General features: G+C 36.7%; 2 protein-coding genes across 3 annotated transcripts in view; one reads left to right on the top strand and one right to left on the bottom strand.

The window, feature by feature from the left end:
- The first annotated feature begins 4,533 nt into the window (after positions 1–4,533).
- Positions 4,534–8,936, top strand: GIMD1 (GIMAP family P-loop NTPase domain containing 1). Its single transcript, XM_014878330.2, has 3 exons — positions 4,534–4,617; positions 5,934–6,353; positions 7,508–8,936. Exons 2-3 carry the CDS (start codon positions 5,961–5,963, stop codon positions 7,775–7,777), a joined length of 663 nt encoding a protein of 220 aa, XP_014733816.1. The 5' UTR covers positions 4,534–4,617; positions 5,934–5,960; the 3' UTR covers positions 7,778–8,936.
- A 737-nt stretch (positions 8,937–9,673) lies between these two features.
- AIMP1 (aminoacyl tRNA synthetase complex interacting multifunctional protein 1) overlaps positions 9,674–19,503 on the bottom strand; it is a 33,389-nt gene continuing 23,559 nt past the window's right edge. The window contains exons 6-8 of one of the 2 annotated variants that reach the window (XM_088163869.1): positions 16,898–17,066; positions 12,632–12,712; positions 9,674–9,922 (exon numbers count right to left, since the gene is read on the bottom strand). In XM_088163869.1, the coding sequence (XP_088019995.1) occupies positions 12,669–12,712; positions 16,898–17,066 (213 nt within the window). In that variant the 3' untranslated portion in view covers positions 9,674–9,922; positions 12,632–12,668. The remainder of the gene's footprint in view (positions 9,923–12,631; positions 12,713–16,897; positions 17,067–19,503) is intronic. The other variant, XM_014878328.2, reaches the window with a different exon arrangement.

Here is a 19,503-nt window from a genome sequence, read left to right on the forward strand (position 1 = left end):
AGTGTTATAGAAATAACAGCCAGATCTGGGTTTCCTGAGCTTCCAAATATGTTCACTGTTCACAGGACTTTTGTCTCAGAGGCAAAATGTTTTTACACATGGACACATTTTGAGGCCAAGCACAAGAAAGTGAATGAGCATGGTATCCTGACTCATATGGTCACAACAGGAGATGTATGAGGCAAGTCACAGAATTCATCCAACTAAGCATATGTAAGGGAAAAAGGAGATAAAGGATTCTTAAGTCTATATTATCACTCTTTCTGATTATTGTTTCTTTCCCACATACGTGCCTTTGAAATCAACTGTTTATCTATTTGGTTTGTTGGTGGTGATTCTATTGTTGTTGCTTTTAAATGTTATTTATACTTGTATAGTCTTCCTTGCAATATCACCTTAATTTCTCGGCCTATTTTCCATTTTCACACGAAGCCATGAACAGACACCAACACGCCAGCCTTGTGGCACACTCTTATAGCCAGACCTGTGCACTAGTGGCTTATGTCCAACCTTTATTCCGTGAGAAGCATTTCGTGGCAACACAGGTGAAAACAAAGTAGTTGAAATATCTCTAAGTAATCTGATCAAGAGACAGCATAGCACAATATGGTATATTAAAAACATTCCTTGCATATTAAAAACAAATTGATACAGTGCCATGGGGAAAATCATCACTTAAATGATGGAGAAGGTGGGAGTTAGTACGAAAATAAAGAAACTGGCAGCCTGCAGCAGTAAGTGACATGTCCTACTTTACATTGCATTCCCCCACATTTTGAAAAGCCTTGTCACACCAAACCATACTAACAAGAAAATACTCAGTTCCTGTGGCTTGTTACAGTGCTGTTCTAAGCACATGGAGAAGGAGAGTGCTTAAAGGATTATCATTCGTGCCAATGCAAGGGATTCCTGCGCCACTTCCACAGCAGAGCCTTACCAGATGAGCATGGCAAATACACTGCTTTCTAATCTGAAGTTGCCTATTATTTGCAACAAAAAGACCAAGATATCTTGCGGATCGTAGTGATTCCAGCAATATTTGTCCTGAATCCATAATCCACTGTAAGAAGTACAGTGGGAATTTGAGGAGCTGCTTCCACAGTTGTACAGTCCCCAAAAGCTGGTGCAATTTCAACTTTAGTCTGCAGCTACATCCCGCCTATTTCCCCTTAGTGGCACACAACCTACATAGCCACTTATACTGCAAAAAGAAACATGATGTTGTAGACTGCTGATAATTGATTACTTATGTTTAAAAATACTAAGGATACTAAGGACTGCATTAAGCAAGGGGGGGAAAAATGTTTTAGGGAAACTTTAGTGTACTTTATATGTGGCTTCCTTTGGAATCAGAAGATTTTTGTGCAAATGAAGTCCAAAAGGAGAACACTGCTAAATCTGTCCTATTTCTCTCTCAGCAGTGACGTGCCTGCTGTTTCTTAGAAATTACACATCTAACAGAACTGAAGCCACACCGACTACATGGACTGCATACCTTCTTGGCTTTCTCATGCTGTTTGGGCAGGCTAAGAGCCTGTCTTTGTGTGTGGCAATCCATAAAATGGCCTCACTGGGTTTCTTCTAAGTAAGAGAAATTCATCAAAGCACATCTTAAATTACTTATTATGGCATCATCTTGGGCTAAAATGAGAGCCCACATCAGGAAAGAAGCTGTAAGGGATGGGAAGGCGTGGGAACTGAAAGGTGACACATGGTAAGAGATACCATGTGCTTAAAGAGAAACTGCTATTTCAGTTTTACAAGATCTAGCCTGCTTGGTATACCCCAACAAACACCAGGGAGAGCTTGTTTAGGGTGTGTGCAAACCAACTGGGTGATCACAGGGCCTACAACAGAACAGCAGCTGACACACTAATGTGACTAAAATGCAACTCTAGTTAACTCCATAGATAACACTAAATTAATGGCTACTTGCAAGGTATTTTAGCCTTGTTTTATACAAAGACAAATAAAGATGCTAGATACAGAAATGATCCTTATGTGCAATTAGATTGAGGATTTTACTTCCTTAGATTCCTGAAAATTCCTCTAGCCTTGCTTGGTATTTCCATGGGAGCAGTACAAGGCTTCCTTTATTAAGTTACAAGAACCCTTTCTGCCTCAGTAAAAGACTCGGTTTGATTTTCTCTTTGCCATTTCAAAAATAAAGAAATACAAAAGCAAAGCAAACAAAAAAGATAGGTCACCCAAGCAGTGGGTGAAGCAAGTAGTGCTTAAAAGCATCCTAAGCAACTTTATTGTACTCTGTACAAGATGACGTTCTGACAGTAGATTTTAAGATCTTATATATAAAGCCTCATAATAATTGTCACTGACTGAAAAGCTAAAGACCTTAAAAGCTAAAGATCTTAATTTTCAAGAGTCATGTAAGGAACAGTGAAAAGCACTCGTTTCCTAACTGCTACCTTTCCATTACTGATGTTCAAATTCATTAATTACGGGGCTACTGTTTATATTTTATATGTAAAATAAAAATAGAGACAAGAGAGACAAATTCTTCAAAAGAAGAGAGAAAAATTGTTTTTGCATCTCATATCTCAGGAGATGCTTGAAGAGTCCTGTAATTATCCTGTGTTTTCTAAAGCTGTAGCTCATTTCTGATCTCATATTTTATTTGAGCATAGGACTGCAGAGCAAGGGGACCCCAACTGAGTTTTACAGTACCTGTGGAGCAGGCTGATACTGCCACCTTGGGGAGGACTTTTTCCACGTTTGAGGAACCCATGCAAGTGTCATATAAATCAGTTTGATTTTTCCCCCTGTCATATCCTCCCAGGAAGACAACTTTTTAAAATCCTCTGCCCATGGAGTTGTAAGACCTTCCAGATGTGTTCCAACTTGGATTGTATTCCATTCACAATAGTACTGGAAAGGAATGCTTTTTAAAAATTTGTTTAGCCAAGTTTTAGAGCTCATTCAGGTAGTGCCTCATTTACACTACTCTTAATTTTACAGCCATCTTGCCACTATAAAAGCCCTGTTCTGCATCCAGCTGGGCAAGCTGTATTTTGCATACAACACTCCCCTACTTCTGCTTTTCTGGTATTTTTTGGTAATCTAAATCCTTGTCAATGCCAGCTTAAATTATCTAGTTGGATGTGACTGCTAGGACCTCAGATGTCATATGGGGCATTACTTTGCAAAGAAACAGTCCAATGAAAAGCACAGATCTACACTGGCAATTTAACCAAAGTCAAGATCCATAATTTTATGAGACTGGCCTACCCTTCTGCTTTGCAATTGAGTGACTCCTTAACCAGTATTGAGTTTGTATTCACCAGCACATGAGGGACCTTGCCATACACTTTATATATAAATGTGCCTTGAGACACAAAGGCTGTGCACAGCACAGAGCTCTAAGACTGTGGGAACTATCAGAAGTTCACTCAGGTACATGCACAATACAGGGAAAGATTTCATGTCTAATTTCTCACTAAAATAGGCAGGCTCAAGAGCACTTGTCTATGTGTTCTTAAAAAGATTCAGTAACAAAATTTTTTCACACAGCCACCTTCAGCCAAGCAATACACAAACAATCCACTCATTCATAATGTGAATTTACATACGGCACTCCTACTTTCCGCCAGAGCACTGGTTGTGCTTGTGGCTTCACAGCAGGAGATAATGGGCTTCTAGAGGAACTACAGTCCCCTTTCACTGCCGTGGCTGGCAGGAGCAGTCTTGGTTCTGTGGTAAACCAACACTTTCAGGCTCCCACATAGAGCTACACCTCGGATGATAATGTCCCCAGCAGGACTGGGCTCTGGAAAGCACATTCCTCTACTCTTGCCACCACATAAAGCCTACATACCAGATTCGTGTTCTTACTGACAAGTGTCTGAATACCCTTGGAGTAAACTTGTGGCTGCACCCCCCTGGGATTTACAGAGAGATGGCTGATGCTTGTGAACAGACACGACAAGCTCATCCACTCTCCCATTCTATAAATACAACCTGGTCATTACAGCACAAATTTGCATTTATTTTCTAATTGGTTACTTTTCCACTTGTGGAAAATTGTCAAAAAAGCAAGTGATAAGTCCTTTCTGGACAATCTTCTATCTCTGGTTTTAATGCTACTATAGCATGGCAAATAATGATGCTTGCAAGAGAAATGTATTAGGCTAACAGCTAATGCACATGACTGGCAGTTCTGCAAGCAGCCTTCAGTTTTCTTCCTGGTCACAAATAATTTCTGTATTTTAATATATTTGTTATTATTTTAATCCATCTTTGTTAAGCAAACATCTTTATATCTGCAAATGATTTACACTGTGCTATGAAAATATTGCAATTAATAATTCATTGCAATAATGAGAGTGCATTTGCTATTCACATACACATATGAAGATGAAGAAATTACTTCAACAACAGTATTTGCAGCTAAGTTACAAAAATTCAACAGTGCCAATTATTGACCAAACATATGCAATTAAATGAGGATCTATCAGTAATAGATTAACCAGATCAATGTGTACGTAACAGTCTCAGCGTGGTACGGTGCTGCTGTTAGTTTCAAAGTTCACATATTAACTCCTTTTTATGCTGCACATGTGGTTTAAGCCTGAATGACGGAAGAAATTAAGGGAAAATAAGGTAAGTGACCCAAAATGAAACTAATATTAGTATTTAAGCATAGACTGCTTACAGATTTTGTAAGCAAATCTTTGATTATGATTTCAAAAAGGAATGGATGAATCCATGTCCACTACTTCCTATTATTATGCTATAAAGTGTACAATGCATATCTAGACTGATGAATAACTGAAGACTACCATTTCATAAGATGTCGTTCTTAAAAGGAAATTGATCACTGAAAAATCCACAAAAACCTCACTGTGAATTTAGTAAGGCAGATTACCATGTACATATTCAATGTTGCCTGTAACAAAATAAGTATATTACTAGCTCTTGCATCTTTGGTGTTGTATTGAAGTTATTTCAAAAGATTGATTTAGGTGTGGAAATAATGAAAGAAAAAGCTTAAACTTCACAGCAGGAATCTAAATAAATTAATCACAGGAAATGCCAGTCTAAAATTATCTATGATCTCTCTATGAGTATCTAAACATAGTATCTTAAAAAAAAAATTATTTCTGAAGCTCACGTATCACATACAGAAACTTAAAATCCACTATTTGCTACTATGGTTTTACCTTCTGAAACACATCTCAATTTATTTAAATAACAAGTTTTCGTGTTAGATAATCAGCACACAACAAAACCCCTCTGGATACTGGGTTACAGAAAAGTACAAAGAGAATGAGAGGTCTTGTTTATGAACAAATAGAGTAACTGGAAATTATACCAAGCCAACTCCCTAGCTCTGTTTTCCCAGACTGCTTTGCTTTGCTTTTCCACTTACTGTGCTATTAAGCTGGTTTTCATTTCCAAAACCTCATTTTCATGAGATTGTCTATTTCAGCTCTTCTTCTTTTTATAAATTGAGATATTTATCTGTATCAGAAAGCCCATTCAGACTACTTTGTATTTCAATGTCAGTGGCAGCCGATGAAAGAGGTATTTTAAGCTGTTCTCTGCTGTGAAAAAGTGCTCCCTTAAAACCTACTTCTTGACTATTTGTTTTCTTAAAACAAGGAAATATTTCATCCTGAAACATTTTCACTTAATAACAGCAGCACCTATTTGTCACCATTCTCTTTCTCCTTCTCTAGTTTGCCTCCTTTTCCTAACCTACTACTCTCCCAGAATAGCAAGTGTTTTCCACTGGTTGCTCCCAACTCCGCCCTTCTCTGTTGCCTTTCTACAACTTTATTTTGCTTCTTCCTAAAACTCTTTTCACATTTCAGGCAGGGAAAAAACACTCAAAAGACACTGAATATTGGAAATTCTTGCCTCTTTTCTTCCCCCCCATGAAATTATCTGAAGCACCTTATGTTATTTGTACTTAGTGACAGGTTTGTGGATAAAAGCAGACAATGGCAGAGAGCCATGAGATGACCATCAACCTTGTTGTCCTTGGGAAAACTCAGACTGGCAAAAGTGCTGCTGGGAACAGCCTGTTGGGCAGCTCAGACTTTGAGAGCCGTCTCTGCCCCAGCTCAGTGACCACGCGCTGCAGCCTCGGACGCAGCGGCTGCATTTCGGGGCTCATACGGAGAAATGGCTGCGAGTCAGCTCTCCATGTTCGAGTACTGGACACTCCAAGCTACCCTCACAGTGCTCTGAGCAAAGAGCAAGTGAGAGACACAGTGAGAGCAGCCCTGACCCAGCACTTCGGAGAGGAAGGCCTGCACTTGGCTCTCTTGGTCCTGAGGGCTGACATGCCTCTGTGTCCAGATGAAGGCAATGACACAATTCAGCTCATCCAGGTAACCAAAAAATAAATAAAAGTCTCTGCGCTGATGCCAACTCTTTCATCTTCAGGTGACAATAGCTACAGAAGAGTTGACTGGAAAAGTGAAATATTTTTTTTTCCAACAACAGCCTAATGAATTGCGAGTGGCAGATATTAATTTCAGAATAAAGATTATAATTGATTTTGAGTCCTCAGCAAATCGAAATTCTATTCTTCCTTTCTGAAACTGGCAACTCAAGACTTCCTTGGGCAGCTTAAGGGAAAATTTTGTATGCATTTGGTATTTTTCATCCCTAGTGTCTAAAAGAGATTAATCACTATCAGTACACCAGGTCTTCTTAACACCCCACTTACCTTGAAAGTAGACAGACATCTGTTAAGGTAGTTTTACATACCTTAACATTTAGGTTGTAAAGTCAAGATCACTGCAGTGTCCTTTATCACCAAGGTAGGCTTCTTGTCATATACAGGAGTTAGAGGATTGCACCAAAGTTGTAATTTCATTTACACCTGTAAATTAAAGCCCAACCTCTCTTATTCCTATTAAAATTTTCTATACTTAAAGAAAAGCAGCTTTCTCTCTCCATTCTCCTCCATCAGATAAATCACAGAAGCTGAAGACAAATTCTCTGACACATTAATTAAGGTGTTGCATTTGATTTGTGTTTTTCCAGAATTGGTGAGTTCAGTTTTAGGGATCTCAGCTGGAACTGAAGTTGGTGTTACACCAACTTCATTGTTCATTTCTTCAACAAAAGGTGACTTGGTGTTTTTACAAAAAAAATTTTCAAGAGCTGTAAACAGCATAGCAATATGGATATGTGGTAACTACTGATTTCAAACTAATGTGTGACATGGCTAAGTAATCATTTTTCTTTATTTCCATGAACATTTTTTAACTGGAGACATTCTGTTAATATCTGTAGCCAGGGAACACAGAACTACTAGCTCTTCATGACCACATATTTCCACTGGAAGTGGATGTCGCTGTCTCAGAAAGGTGGAAAGAAGATCCAGAAATTTCAGCAATTTGGATAGCATGAACTGGATTACTGCCAGGAAGATAAAACTATACATGTAACTGGTCTGTTAACGTACTAAGTGTATGAAATAGGTGTGGGGAAAAGAAATAAGAGACAACTAGTTAAGATTTGCTCTTCATTACAGGAACTTCTGGGGCCCACATGGAAGGATTTCACTGCAGTTCTACTTACTCATGCGGACAAGGCAGAAGAGGCTGGATACAATGAGGAAACATACTTGCACAGTGCCTCAAGTACCCTGCTGTCACTTTTGAGTTCAGTACAGCATAAATATATCTTCCTAGCCAACCACAACAGCATAATTAAAGAGGAAAGAAATATTGTCTTAAGAAAGGTCTTGAATTTTATACGAAAAAATAATTATCAAGTACTACTTAAACACAGCAAGGAATAAAATTACCTTTAAGGTGCTTACTTGTCTATTTTTTACAGTAGGTAACACCTAATAGAAATAAAAGAACAAAAGCCATCAACTGCAGAACTCCACATCCATACCAAACACCTTTGAACACGCAACTAGATATATCTCTTTACCTTATCAAACTACTTGCCTTGCACAGAGTACCTCACACTACTGCATTCAGAATCCTAGGTTCAACCACAAAATCAAAGCAAGCTAGCGCTCCAAAGACACGTTCCTAATATGTGTGTAGTTACAAATGAGATTTTGCACTACACCAGACTGTATATTCCAGTTCAGACAGAATACAGATCTGGAAGAATAAAATAAAATTTTAAGAGATAAAAAAAACTCCAAAAACCAAGAACAGAGGCAAAAAATGCTTGAGTTCAGACTCAGGGGGTCTCTGCTTTCAGAACTTCCTCTGAACTTCCATTTCTAAAAAGAGCTCTCTGGTACTAAGAGTTAAAATTTGTCTATTGTAAAAGTATTTCCCTACCATGATTCAAGATAAGTTATAACTGAGTTCTTGAACTACAAGGATTTTATTTAATACGACATTATTGGATATAAAGTTTACAAGGCAGATAAAATGGGTTCCATGTGCTTAATGCTATACAGCAGATTTAAAAGAACTAATTACTATTGCTTATAGCCAGATGCATGAAAAACTAACAGTTTACAGGGACAAGCAAAACCCATTCAAAAAGAAAATCTGTTCATCTCTTTATGCATGTTCCTTTTAATTTTATATCATTGTCATTTTGTTTTCTCTCCACTTACTGGATGAAGTTCAAAGCCTGAAAGAAAGGCTCAAGCTTGTTTTTAGTTTCAGTAGTTAAAATAATATTTACTGTTTCAATGGTTATACAGCAAAAAATTAATTTAATATTATATGCAAAAATACGTGAAATATCTCTAAATAGCTACTTTAAAGGGTTATTGTAAATTGATCCAAAATATTTATTTTCTATTACTGAAAGAAATTACAATAATTTGAAGATAATAGCCTAGCAACATGACTATTTGTACAACATTACTATGAAATAATTCTAACTGCAAAAACTGAAGAAGCTATTTCTGTTAAAACCAAAGCACTTTTTGTATAAAACATCATTGCATAAAAGCACATTAAAACAAAACAAAACAAAAATCAATAATTTTATTCCTGTTTGAGCACTGGAAATGGATTTTTTTAGTTTGGTTGCTTTTTGGATTTTTTTTTTTTTTAGGTTTCGATTAGTTCCAGGAATCTGATATTAATTAGTTCTTAGTCCTACCTATTTGGAAGGATATACCTAGGTGGACTAGATAAAGAACTATTTTATCAAAGTGGCAGCTTTGATCTTAATGAAATTATAACAGCTTAGTTGTGGGGACATGAAAGTGTGTCCACTTGTACATCCTAGTGTGTCCACTTGTACATCCTAGGGCATAAACCACCATAGTTTCATCTTCCAGTTACAACTGACTGCAGACTACAGAGAGAACACAGGCAAGAACAAAGGTGCAGACATATAATACATCTGAAAACTGCCTGGAAGAAGAGGACAAAAACTATTACAAAGTGACTAGAAGAATAAAGACAATTGTGGTCCTCACTAATGAACTTCTAGTCCTGCAATTAGCACACAAGGAACACAGCACAATTATTTTCCTTTATTTCCTTAAGCTCTTGCTAAATAGAAGCTCTACACCTTCAAGCTGTCCAGAAAATTTACTCACCTGCCTGTGGTCCCACCACAAACAAGCCTTGGCAATTAATTTATGAGCACTGAGTGGTTAATAACTGCTGACAACACACAACCTCAAGGACGACAGTGAATGACGGAATTGTCAAAATGTTGGAGATGTAACATATTCTGGGAAAGAAGTCAAACAAAACAGATCTTAGCCATGCATTTCATGTTTTTTATTGTGCTTGCATCATTTTCCATTTCAACATCTGTAAAAGTTTCTAATAGCCATTTATTTATTTAATTCCGCTGTTTGCCATGGTCTCTGCCCTGCACACTCCTTTCCCTTTCACTTCAAATGGAACTCCTTTGTATGTAGCAACACACTGGTCATTGGTACGAAGATCAGGTTGGATTTGCTCCCAAATCTTCTTCTTTGGATTAAGTTCCTTCTCAGGATCTCCTGTTTCAAAACAAAGAATAACCTCATATCACACAGAGCACATCTATGTCAGCCCACACAGCATCGTTGCACATTTCCCTTTTCATTTTCCTTTTAAAGGGAAAAAGATCCCCAACATTCCCTTTGATTCTTAAAATGAAAACTTTGATTTGACTTAGGAATTGTCTAGGAAATACCTCCAGAACTTCTCTGAAAATGAGGATCTTTCAAGGTAAAAAGGTTTATCAGACAACAAGCACTGTCAAAAGGAAGAAATTAATCCATATACTGCAGCCCAAAAGAGTTCCCAAGAATTAAGTATATATGGACCACAGAAGTATGCTGCTCAAGACAGGTTTGTCAGCATCTTAAGTTTAGAAATCAATGACGTTTTTATAAGCAATTATGTGCATTTAGCAGATGCTGTTACAGTTGAGGAATACTGAACTTAGCCCCAAGTTTCAACACTGTTGTGCCATGCTTTGTATTGTTTGATGACAAGCTCTGGTACCCAAAACAACAGAAGCAGTAGAGATTAGCTAGTTTGAGCAATTATGGCCTCAGGCTTGATAAGCCTCAGTTTCATGTTTCCAGGGATACATCATGATTAAGATACCTACACCCTAAAGGTACTGACAGTAACTAACTACCCTAGCAAATCTGATTATTTAAGGATCTCTGTCCTGGGGTCCAATGCAAAAATGTGTATTCTATCACCATCTGTTAAAATGTGGGAGGGGTGGTGATCCTTATCTCTGTGGGAGATATCCTCTGCTAATGTGCCATCTGATAAGATCAGGGGGATGATCATCCTTATCTTTTCACAACCCATCCTTCCTCCAGAAGACATCTTCTGTTAATAGGCCATTAAGTCCTATTGTGTGACTGATAAGATTACATCACCCCATTGGGAGATGCCCCAGCCAGGGGCAGGAGCCAAGCCTTTCCTACCTAGATAAAAAACTGGGGTTTGGGACGTGAAGACAGTCCTTTCCACTGGAACCCAGAGGGAAGTCGGACCTTTTCCACATCATCGCTGGATCTTCGGAGGAAAACTGCACCTTCTACAGGAGCACTGTTTCAACTGAATCACATCTGTCATCCAGGAGGACTGCAGCCACCATTTATACGGACTGCTACCAACACCCTGACTGACAGGGTGTCAGGTTGTATTTCTGACTGTGTTGGTGGTTGTTTCTTTTATATTATTGCATGCATTTTATTTTTTCTCTTTTCTCCTATTAAATTGTATTACTGACTTGGAGTCTCGCACTGGTTTTACTTTCAAACCAACACAATCTGTAATGAACACAAAATGCAGACTTTTTCTATTACTTTTTGAAGTATTGTCAACAAATTAGGTAGCATAGTGAAGGATATTTTTCCTATTTTTAAATAAGCATGAAATGCAAAGTACAGACACAAAACAACCTAAATAATCTTGTTGGAAAGATTAACTGCTGCGTACTGACATAATCTAGATAAAACAAGACAACCAATTTATTATACTATTATTTTCTGTTCTGTTCAAAGGTAAAGTAAGTCTAATCTCTTAATTCTAATACAATACTGATTCTATTAAAAATTCATTTTGAAAAATGTAATCATAAGACTGTTGGGTTCTTTTGACTTCTTGTCTGTCACACAGCCAAGAAAAATTAAAAACCCCACAAGGATTGCACATATAAATGCTCAAAGGAATCTCATGCTATTTCATTGTTTTTACACTATATGTTCTTACCTGCTTGTAGTGACATACTGGCACCATTCTGCCCAAACTATCAAAATCAAAAGTTTCAGAATAAGCAAGAATCAAAAACCAAATCCTAGTAATCATATCCTCTCTGAGATCCTCTCAGAGGAGGAGCTCTCCAAGTGAGCAGAACATCAAGTACTCTTGCGTTGCACTAACAAAGTGTTCCCAAAGGTTCAGGAAGAAAAACTGTAAGACTACAGGGATTTAAACATACCTTTTTCTAGTAGCTGTTTGAAATTCATCACTGCTTGGTAAGCCCTTACTGACTGGCCAACCAGTGGTTAAATCAACTACTTTCATTCCAGCCTGCTTTATGCCTTTTATTGGTATTCTCCTTTAAATATTTTCAATAGTTCAGTCTACTCACTTCTCAATGCCTGCAAACCTGGGTCTAATTCTGTAGTTTCTACATATGGAAGAGAAGCAGACTAGGCCAGATTTCTCTGTGAAGTAAGCTAGTCTTACCAGAGCAGTATTTAATAATGCAGTCAAGTTATTTCACAACCAGAGTGCATTTAGTATTTCAGAGAAAAATCAGTCATAACAATTATATCTTTATATAATCTTTATAATTAATATTAAACAGAGGAAGAAATTCAAATGCTTTAATTACTTAATTACACTATTAAATAAAAATTATTAAATGTTTAGAGCTAATTGTGCATTTTCACAAAAATAAATTAGCTTAATGCTCAGGTTCATGAACAAAGGCAAATTTGAACTTAGACCACAGTGAATGCATACAAACTAATAAAATCATTAAAAAGAATGTTAAGTGATCCACTGCATTTTTCTTCCCCTCCTCAAATATAAAAAGCACATGATTTTTTTTTCAGTAAGAAAACCTCCTGACTTTTATTATAAACAACACACTTTGGATGTTAATAAGGTTCTTTGGAATCCTGCATAAAGCTCCCTTGGGATCTGTGGTGAGCTCATATTAGATTAGCATAGACACCAATTTTAAATACTACCAGAGTTTTAGGCTGTGCTTTTTCCTATGCGTTCTCCTCACTGCATTCCTTCTTCCCAGAAAATATTCTTCAGAAGAATTTCTATAAATAAAATAAATGGAAGCTTTTAATGGTTTAATCAGCTTTCCACTTTCTATACCAAAAATGGGCCAAATAAGAGGTCCCAATTTTGTTAAACATGTCATTCCATCTTGCAGCTTTAATATTACAAAATAATTGTCGATATAAACAAGAAATCTCTCCTCTTTGTAACAGCTGAACAAGTACTGAAGGAATATATCTCAGCCCAGCAAGGGGAAAAAGGACACAGTGATGTGTGACTTTACATAGTGCCACTTATCCCACAGTGGACTGTAACCATGCAGCTGAAGGAAATCATCCATACACTCAAGCTTTGATTAAAGAAATCTGCTAACTACAGGCTAACCACTGCACTCCAGCTTGACCACTTTTTATTCTTTTAAAGAGGTAGTAATTTACTAAATTGCTAGTAATTCTTAAAGTCAAATGATAATTTAATTATATAAGTCAAGTAACAGATTACTGGTTCCTGTGGCATCAAAGCACCTGACACTGCTATCAGAAAAGAGATTTCACAGTTAGCTATAAATCTTCAAGTATTATTACTGTCTTAAGGCAATTGCTGTGTAGGAGGTTTTAGAATTTACACATTCAAGATAGAACAATTCTTCTAAGGTTTAAAAATCCGACCTTTTCCAGTGAAGATGGATAAAAATTTTATAAAGTTTCTAATGCAAAAAAGGCTCAAGAGACCTTGAAGATTCCTACACTGGAGTATAAAACAGTGTTAAAAATTCCATTGAGGGCAAAGACATCAAATACATAAACAAAACAGAACAGTACTCCAGGCAACAGCACTCCTTATCAAATCACTCCTCTCTAACGCTCAAGATGGTTCTAGGTAAACACTCCAGTTGCTACAGAAAAAAATTTAATTGGTTTGAGACAAGACACCATTTGTTTACTTTGACTAAAACGGTCAAAGAAAATTAGTCTGTATCTCATAAATATTTTGTATAATTGAGAGAGAAGACTTACAAATAGCTCGATTCCAAGCTGCTTGATAGACAGCTGTGTGCATTTTAGAATTGCTTTATTGTTGCTGGTGGTGCTTGTTGCTTCACAGACTTGCATATTTCAAACTTAAGTAAGACCCAGCTGTCCTTCCTATTTTAACTTCAGGACTCCAAATGAATCTTTATGCTTTACAAATACTTTTTAAAACAAAAAATTGATCAGAATATAAATGGTTACAATTAAGCAGTGAAATTAAATGACATCTGACACAACAAGGAGTCTATCCTCCTGGTAACAGCACCAGGCAAGTTGCATATGGTCCTTGAGGAGACAGCAGCAGCTAAGAAGCAGAAGGTTTCAACACAAAAAAGGTGAGTAGAAGATAGATGTTCAACCCCATTAAAAACTGAAAAACAGTTTTCCAGTCTCCTAGTGAGTTTCCCCCTTAGTTTACAACAGCAACATTGAAAACACAAGTACCCAACAAATAAATTTACAGAAGCAGATGTCACCATGGTTTTGTAGGTCTCCATCTACCAATGCTTTTTTTTTTGCATCTTCCTACTCAAGCTAGTAAAATCACAAGTCTGAGAATTCTTTGAAATAAGTTTTATGTAAGAAGATAGATCACTCTGTACTATTAAGCATTAGGTAAATTTTCGAAGTCGATGATTAGATTAAATCTCATACCTACAAAATTTTCCAAGCAGCTCTTTATTAAGCATTAGGAAACAGTGCCACATTTCTGACTACAATCTATAGCCCTGGATATATACATCTTACAAAGTGGTTGCAAAAACCTTCATTTGGCACTTATCAGAGCCCCATGTCTTTGGCTCTGCACCAGAAGAAAACTGATATAATCCACACAAAACCATGTCTCACTGGCTCCAAGTCATAACTTCAGAACTAGAACAACGTACACACCACCTTTAGCTTATTCTGTATCTTTTAAGGATCAAAATGTCAACACAGTGTCTGCATACTGTAACACCTGGGAATAATTTTAGAACAAATATTTCTATAACTGATTTTCTCTAGGAAAAGCTTTTTGCCACTGTAAAAAAGCCAAACAACTGGAGTCAAATTGTTCAATTATTTTGACAGAACTCACTTCATTAGTCATGTGCAAGAATAGACATGCTGGTGAACAGAAAATTCCGCTACTACCAGCTCTCACATTTTTCAAATGCCAGGTATATGAAGTTACTTGAAATAAAAGTTTGGAGGAAGGCTGTATCTCAGACAAAAGCAAACAAAAAAACCCCTAAACCTGGGCACAGGGCATTTTTGAGGAGCGAATTTCTACATCATTTTCCAGGGCTTATGCACTAGAAGTGTTTCTTCCAGAACTTGATGCTCTCTTGCATATCATTTCCACAGCAACAGAAAGTAATATGAGTGTATTTGTTACCTGTGATTCACACAGGTAAAAAAGGTCCAACATTTAATCCATCTTAATCACTGTATGTGATAATGACTAGAAGCCATGAGTGAGTATTCCTCCAAATCAGTCAATGCAATTGATGAAGCATTTAAGATTTCAGTATAGCTAATGAATTCTGCATCTCAACTAGCAAGCTTAGTATATTTTCAATACAGAAAACTAAAACTAAAAAAACCAAAATGCTGTCAGACTGATTTCCTTTTAAAACACAGTATTATTTTAAAGTATTTTCAACTGGAGCATTAAATCACAGCAAGCAGAGCTATTTTTCTGTTTCATTAAGCACCTAGATAGAGCATTGCTTCCTTTATCATATTCTAACCAAAATATATCTTTCTTTTAAAGCATCACAATTTCACTCTTGAGAAGTATATAAATATATACGCATATGTATTTCTGAAAGAAATTGTCAGAAATGCAATCGTTTAAAAAGGTTCATATGGCTTTATGCAGAAAATAAAAGTTACGCCGTTCTCTCATATGTAAAAGCCAACTTTTGAACAATAAATTCATCCTGAAGATGAATACTTGATTAATGCACACACATACACTTTCACTCAGAATGGGAAACACTGGGAGTTGGACCACGTTTTTCAAGTTAAAGCAACGGAATGATCCTGATCCGAAGAGCACTCTTCACCAAGACCTCCATGATCCACTTAACACCTGACCCAAGTAGATCTGGGCTTGGGCTGTGCTGCGCTGCACAGATTTCTAAATTCCTAGGGTGCAGGATAAACCTAGATTGTAAGAGAGGAGTCCACAAGCAGCTCCCATGTGGCACCAGCAACTGAGCCACCTGTGTGTCCTCAAACAGGGCAGCACCAAGTTCTCACACAAACTTCCTTTATGACTGACAGCCAGAATGAGTAAAAAAATACAGCAATAACTCAAACAATGGAAAGGGAAGAAACTCTCCTTATAGACAAGGAGTTCACAGCACGCTGCATGTGCACTCCCATCATCTGTGCCATGTAAGAATATTTATACTAGTCTCCCTTTTCAGACTCAGCTCCAATAAACGTCATTTTAAATGGCACTTTAGAGTATGAGGGCCTTTTGTACTGGGATCATAATGAACCAGCACTTCCTGATGAAAATACTCATAACCATTATAAAAATAACAAAATAACAGTGCTAACAAATACAGCAACAGAAGAAGTTGATCTGACTGTATTCCTTTTAGACTGAGAATAATGAACTGGCATTTGACTGACTTTGGAAACCTAAAAAGACATTTTTGTCCTAGACAAACGAACATAAAAGCCCTCGTGTTTTGAATATTATGGGCTTCTCTCATGAACAGGAGACTTCCAACCCCTTCTATCCCCTCTATCCCTTCTCCCTCCAAAAAACATCTACCCAAAGTTCTGACACTTTCATTAAAGGGAAGAGCTGGAATTAGGAATTTAATACTTTATCACTTACACTGAGACACTGTGAAAGATGGTTTACATTTGCTTGCTGCAATTTACCAAGTACAAATATGTTCATCCATATATTTCAAAACTGAAATACTTACTGAGACTTAAAGGAATGGGGTATTTTACATGAAAGTTCTATACAACTTTATCAAGTTACAGTTTTTGACAGATTAAGTATTTTCAATTCTTTATTTACACAATATTAGCATGATAATACAAAATATAATAGGATTAATTCAGAAAAATTAAACAAAAATGCAGTCATTTAAAAATTTTAAAAAAGCTGTTTTATGTGCTTCAACGCTGAAGTTACCTTGGCATACCTATTTCTATCATTTTCCCCAAATACCTACTTACCAGGAAAACCTTCAAAAGTGATTCTGTCCCCAGGTACTGCTCCAAGTGGAGGAGCCAGAATCTCCACTTTTTCTGGGGAGCTGGCACACATCAACATTGCTTGAGATACGACTCCTCTCATCTTTGCAGGTTTCAAGTTACAGAGTAATATTGCCATCCGATTCTGCATCTTGTGGGAAGAAAACAGAAGGATGTGAGTTGTTAAAATGCCGTCTGGTTTGGGGGACTCCCATTATTTCATTATAATGAAAGAATTACAGTGATGAGATTTTACCACAAGTGAAGTGTAAGAGAAGCATATAGCAAAAGATTCACAATTTTAATGCCTGGACACCAGTAACATAATATTTAAACCCATTAAGAGCTGGCCAATGAATAAGGGATTAATTGCTGAAATGTGACATATTTATCATGGAAATATAAAATACGCAATTTAGAAAATTAAAAACCAGGTAAGGCATTTCACTTGCATTCCATCTTTATTCATTAAAGACCACCACTTTAGTCCACTTTCAGTATAGCAGTATTTACTGATGATAATAATTTAATGGTGATAATACCAAAAGTAACAACAGCAAAACAAGTCTACAAATTAGGCCCATAGATAAAAAATTCAAATTGTATCCTGCATGCTCAGAGGTCGTTTACATAATGAGCTCACTTGAATCTTAAACTTTATCTTAGTTAACCTAAATGCCACGAGGTTTTTTTAACCACTGAAAATGGCAGTATACACTGTACACTGAATCTGTTAGCACAAACCTGTAAAACTATGTTTCTCCATTTGTGGTTTTATTTTAATAATTACAATAGTAAACCAGAGAAAATATTCTCTGTTCAGCAAAACTGTCACACTTCAGACTCTAAAACAAGCCACATTTTCCAACTGAATAAAAATTAAACTCTGAACATTCTTAAGAGATAAAATAAAGACACCTTAATTCCCATGCTACTAAGTACACATTATATATAAGTATCTAATATTTCTAGATTTTGGTTTGTGCATCACAGTACAAACTCTGAACAAAACCTGCAGGTTTAATAATTAATGAAACTCATATGATCAACTATTTCAAATACCGCATATTTTCCAAGGAGAACACCTTGAATAGCAAAAGTAGAAATAGCCAAAATGAAGGAGTTGATAAGAAAAAGTTATGTTGCATAAGTTTCACGTCAGCCCATTGACTGAAAATTTCCCAAGTTATTGCTATGGAAAGAAGTAGCGCAAAACATAAAAAAATGGTCAGTGACTAAAATGCAAGTTGTAGCATCATCTAGCACTGAATAACAATTAATGAATGGAATGCTAATTACTGGGTGGACCTCACAAAGATCTAAAAAGAAAAGATTTCAAGGCATCTAAGTGGAAGAAAAAGTTCCTGCTACAAAAATTAGAGTATATTATTCATAGCAGATGTAACTGCAATGTATCCTCTTCCAATGAATGGCTGTAGAATCACTGACATAAGGTTCTCTTAGGTTTAAGAGGAGGAGGTGACAAAAAGTGACACTGGAGAATTACCTGAATTTCAAGAACAATTGCCTGATACAAGTATTAAAGCTAGGGACAGGAAGAGATCCACTTCAAAAAGTCAAATGCAGTGGCAGAAAAGCTGTCAATTCCTTTTGACATTTCAAATATTTCCCCAATTGTCCCCAGCTGCCAGAAGAGCTCAGCAATGGCATGGTCCACCATATGACAAAATCCTTCCATACCCTGTTACTTGTGACACAATTGCTCACGACAATAAAAGGTGCAACTTCTGACATGGTTTCACCACCATGTGAAAAAAAACCCCAGCATTTCACATATAAAGTGGGTGTGCCAGAAGTTTTCACACCCATAAATAACTTGCACTGCATACTGAAATGTTAGTGAAGATACATACTGTGTTTCCTAACCAAAAGTAAAATCAGATGATACAAATACTACAGCCTCAAACAGTGCTAAATTACCACATCAAACACCAAAATTATGAACAGCTGAAATTTTTGTGAATAAATTTATGGCTATGGTCCTTGATCTGACGTATATATTTTTATTTCAATATATGGCAGTAGACACATGCCAGGCCTTCACATTTTTGAACATTTCAAAAATACAAAGATGGAATCTTGCCCCTAAGAATTTACTGTCTTAATAGAGACTTGCCAAAACCGCAAACAGACACACAAACAAAAATGTTTTTAAAGAACGTGCAAGGATGATCCCTAATTCTCTGTTAATGAGTACTTCAGCTTATTTTTCCACTCAGAAAGAAGGTTAAAGAGAAAAGACTCGTGCTGCCATTTCATTCTATACACTTCATGTTTGTAAGTCTAGAATGGACTTAAAGATGCTTTGTTCTACATGCTTTCTTGAAAGCAGACTGCTAAAAGCAAGCAAGTTGAGATTTTGCCCAGTGCAAATCCAGTAAGTGGACATCATCGAGTGATGTGATCAGTGCAGAATAGTTACTGTATTCAGTTTGGTTTTGTTTTTGTTTTGTTCAGTAACTTTCTGTAGCATAAAAACAACAATCACGATTTTAATTGCTTCCTATGCTTGCAGTCTTACCATGGGGACAGTGTGCAAATAAGGATTGAAAAGACATTTAAGAAAG

Source organism: Sturnus vulgaris, chromosome 4 (genome assembly GCF_052056855.1).
Source record: "Sturnus vulgaris isolate bStuVul1 chromosome 4, bStuVul1.hap1, whole genome shotgun sequence".
NCBI classification, from domain to species: Eukaryota; Metazoa; Chordata; class Aves; order Passeriformes; family Sturnidae; genus Sturnus; species Sturnus vulgaris.

Excerpts from the sequence above, each read along its gene's own strand:
- GIMD1 (XM_014878330.2), top strand. The coding sequence starts at position 5,961 with ATGGCAGAGAGCCATGAGATGACCATCAACCTTGTTGTCCTTGGGAAA. Across the intron at positions 6,354-7,507 it reads ACACAATTCAGCTCATCCAG|GAACTTCTGGGGCCCACATG; the intron begins GTAACCAAAAAA and ends TCTTCATTACAG.